The sequence below is a fragment of the Notolabrus celidotus genome, chromosome 6 (genome assembly GCF_009762535.1).
Source record: "Notolabrus celidotus isolate fNotCel1 chromosome 6, fNotCel1.pri, whole genome shotgun sequence".
Taxonomy (NCBI): domain Eukaryota; kingdom Metazoa; phylum Chordata; class Actinopteri; order Labriformes; family Labridae; genus Notolabrus; species Notolabrus celidotus.
The window spans coordinates 38,792,764-38,794,290 of record NC_048277.1 but is presented as its reverse complement, the minus strand read 5'-3'; the positions used below and the strand labels follow the sequence as shown (position 1 = coordinate 38,794,290).

General features: G+C 53.8%; 1 protein-coding gene across 1 annotated transcript in view; it reads left to right on the top strand.

Annotated features, from left to right (window-relative positions):
- Positions 1–1,319, top strand: part of LOC117814204 (zinc finger C3H1 domain-containing protein-like) — a 19,834-nt gene extending 18,515 nt beyond the window's left edge. Inside the window, 2 exon segments of the mRNA XM_034685390.1 lie at positions 19–81; positions 584–1,319. Of these exon segments, the coding sequence (XP_034541281.1) occupies positions 19–81; positions 584–757 (237 nt within the window). The 3' untranslated portion in view covers positions 758–1,319.
- Positions 1,320–1,527: the final 208 nt, after the last annotated feature.

Sequence of the window (1,527 nt, the reverse complement as noted above, 5' to 3'; positions counted from 1 at the left end):
CTGTGATTTCTCTCGTAGGTTCGTCTCCTCTACCAGCAGGCTCTCCAGAACCTTCCACTGAGCGCTGAGCTGTGGAAAGATGTAATTCACACCCACACACACACACACACACACACACACACACACACACACACACACACACACACACACACACACACACGTCTCTGAGAGGGACACCTGTCAGTCACCTTTAAGATGAGTCCTCCAGCAGACTCACATCAGTCTCAGGTGGGGGTCTCTGCAGGTACCTGCTCAGTCTCAGGTGGGGGTCTCTGCAGGTACCTGCTCAGTCTCAGGTGGAGGTCTCTGCAGGTACCTGCTCAGTCTCAGGTGGAGGTCTCTGCAAGTACCTGCTCAGTCTCAGGTGGGGGTCTCTGCAGGTACCTGCTCAGTCTCAGGTTGGGGTCTCTGCATGTACCTGCTCAGTCTCAGGGGGCGTGTCCTCGTAGGGGTCCTTGTGAGTCCAGACTCTGATGGTGTTTTTGTGCATGTTCACCTGCTGCTCCTCATCCTCACCTGTCTCCCCCTCCCCCTCCTGTCCTCCCTCCCCCCTCCTGTCCTCTCTCCCCTCCCCCCCTCCCAGCGGCTGCTGTTTGAGGCGGCTGAAGGCGGCGGCGTGGAGGGCGTGGCCGTGGCGTTGTCGGATGCGTGGGCGGAGCGTCTGCGGCGGCTGCTGCTCAGGTGTCAGCAGGTGGGCGTGAGTCTGAGTGAGCCGCTCAGCTTAGCATCAGTGTGCTCAGTGACAGAGCGTCAGTGACTCATTCATTATCAGTCAGTGGGTGGAGCTAAGAGCGTGGCCCCGCCCCCTCACTGGAGCTGCTTTAACTGGCCTTCGTGTACGTAAGTATCACCTGCTGAGTGATTTCTTTACTTCCTGTTTTGTTCTGTCACCTTCATTTGGTTTCATTTCCTCCCCGTTTGCTTTCTCCGAGGGGGGTTCTGACACCTCATTGGCTGTTTGACCCCACCCCCACCCCTAAGCCCCGCCCCTCTGTGTGTGTTTATGACGATGTTCCCCCTGAAATCTGCACGTTGTCTTTTCTTTGTCTCCTGAGGAAAAACAAGACTTTTATTTTGTAAAAAAAACAATCAGACTTTTTCAGTATTGCTGTCGGAGTGAAGCCCCGCCCCCTCCTCTCTATAAAGTATTTTCTATTTGGCTCTGTCCGAACAAAAAGAGAGAGAGAGAAAGACTACCGCAGAGACTGGACGGAGCTAACCATGCTAACGTGGCTAACGTGCTGCAAACATGTGCAATCTGTTTTTTTTCTTTTTGTCAAAATTCAAAAATGATTAAAGTTTTCACACGGAGAGGAGAACACGCCCTTCACTGGTGTTTTATATTTGTACTTTTCAAATGTTATTAAATTATTTTATGAAGAGAAGAACAAACGAGTCCGCCTCCTCTGTGACCTCTGGGAAGTGACTCTGAGGGGGGAGGGAGGGAGGAGGGGAGGGGGGAGGGAGGGAGGAGGGAGGGAGGAGGGGGGGAGGGGGGGGGAGGAGGGAGGAGTCTGGTTTTCTGTC